This window comes from Penaeus monodon, chromosome 33 (assembly GCF_015228065.2).
Source record: "Penaeus monodon isolate SGIC_2016 chromosome 33, NSTDA_Pmon_1, whole genome shotgun sequence".
NCBI lineage: Eukaryota > Metazoa > Arthropoda > Malacostraca > Decapoda > Penaeidae > Penaeus > Penaeus monodon.
Genome location: NC_051418.1, coordinates 29,052,536 through 29,053,662, shown reverse-complemented (window position 1 = coordinate 29,053,662; position 1,127 = coordinate 29,052,536). Strand labels below are relative to the sequence as shown.

General features: G+C 36.3%; 1 protein-coding gene across 1 annotated transcript in view; it reads right to left on the bottom strand.

The window, feature by feature from the left end:
• Positions 1–166: 166 nt before the first annotated feature.
• The window catches only part of LOC119594324, a gene marked incomplete at both ends in the record, with an annotated part of 15,189 nt that continues 14,228 nt past the window's right edge, over positions 167–1,127 (bottom strand). The window contains 1 exon segment of the mRNA XM_037943382.1: positions 167–822. Coding sequence (XP_037799310.1) covers positions 167–822 — 656 coding nt within the window.

The following is a 1,127-nucleotide window of genomic DNA, read 5'->3' as shown; positions in this document are numbered from 1 at the left end:
TGCAAACTTTTAAGTAGAAAAGTATTGTTATGGTGTCATAATTTTCTTTATCTGGCTGAGAAACTTCCCATTTGATGCCCTCATTCCATTCATGCTTTTCCCGGTTCTAGAGACCAGGGGTGCGCTTAGGGAAAGCATTCGCTGGTCTTTGGGAAATGTTTTAATCTTGGCATTAGAGTTCACAGACTCCTCTAATATCTTCTTGACTTGGTCTAGGAAACTTCCACTCCTTGCACTGGTGTTATCAACTTCATCTGAAGTCTCAAAAGAGTTATCATCCAAGCCAGAATAATCTTTAGATTGATTAAACATCTGACTATCATTTAAACTCCTGGAAAAGTTGGAAGCTGGCTTCACATTTGCTTCTCTGCTAGTGTTCAAAGAGCTGTTTTCTTTTTCTGTTACACTCTTCTCTCTATTTGAAATTGATTCATGCGTGAATATTCTTGAAACATAGGATACTCTTTTTTCCTTTGGAGTAAAATCCTTTGGTCTGGCTCCTTGCAAATGCCAATGGTCAGATTCAGTCTCATCTTTTATATCTTGGGGTTGTCTGGTCAACTTTACTTCACTACTTGAATTGACTTCAGTATTCCTGTCCATTTCTTTGGAGTCTGGATTCCTTCCAATAGGTGTCGACGTTACATTATAAATGCCCGAGTTATTAAGTGATGTTTCACCTTGTATGGGTGATGTTACTGCTAATGTGCTAGCAGATTTCTCTTGACTAGAGAGGATGCTTGAAAAATGCTGCGAAATTAGGTGCTCAAGTTTTGTTTCAATAATCCCAGATGACATCACAAGGAGGGGCTGTGTTACACCCTAATAAAGAAAGGAGAAAAAGAAGAAAGTATTAGCATTTCAATAAATAACAATATATGGGATGATACTTTGCTACACTAACTTTAATTTTCTTAATAAGGATATTTTTCATGTTATAAGATGACATATAGTGAATATTTAAATCTAAAGCTGCTTCACTGCTTCTTGGAGATCTTAGAGGAAATGTAAAGTATGAAAATGTTGCTTCAAGTGATACAGGGGCTTGTCTTGTTTAATGTTTTGCTTTTAGTTGGCTCAAGTACAATATTAACTTGCTGACTTTAAGAAAAGCATATATGCTTGCA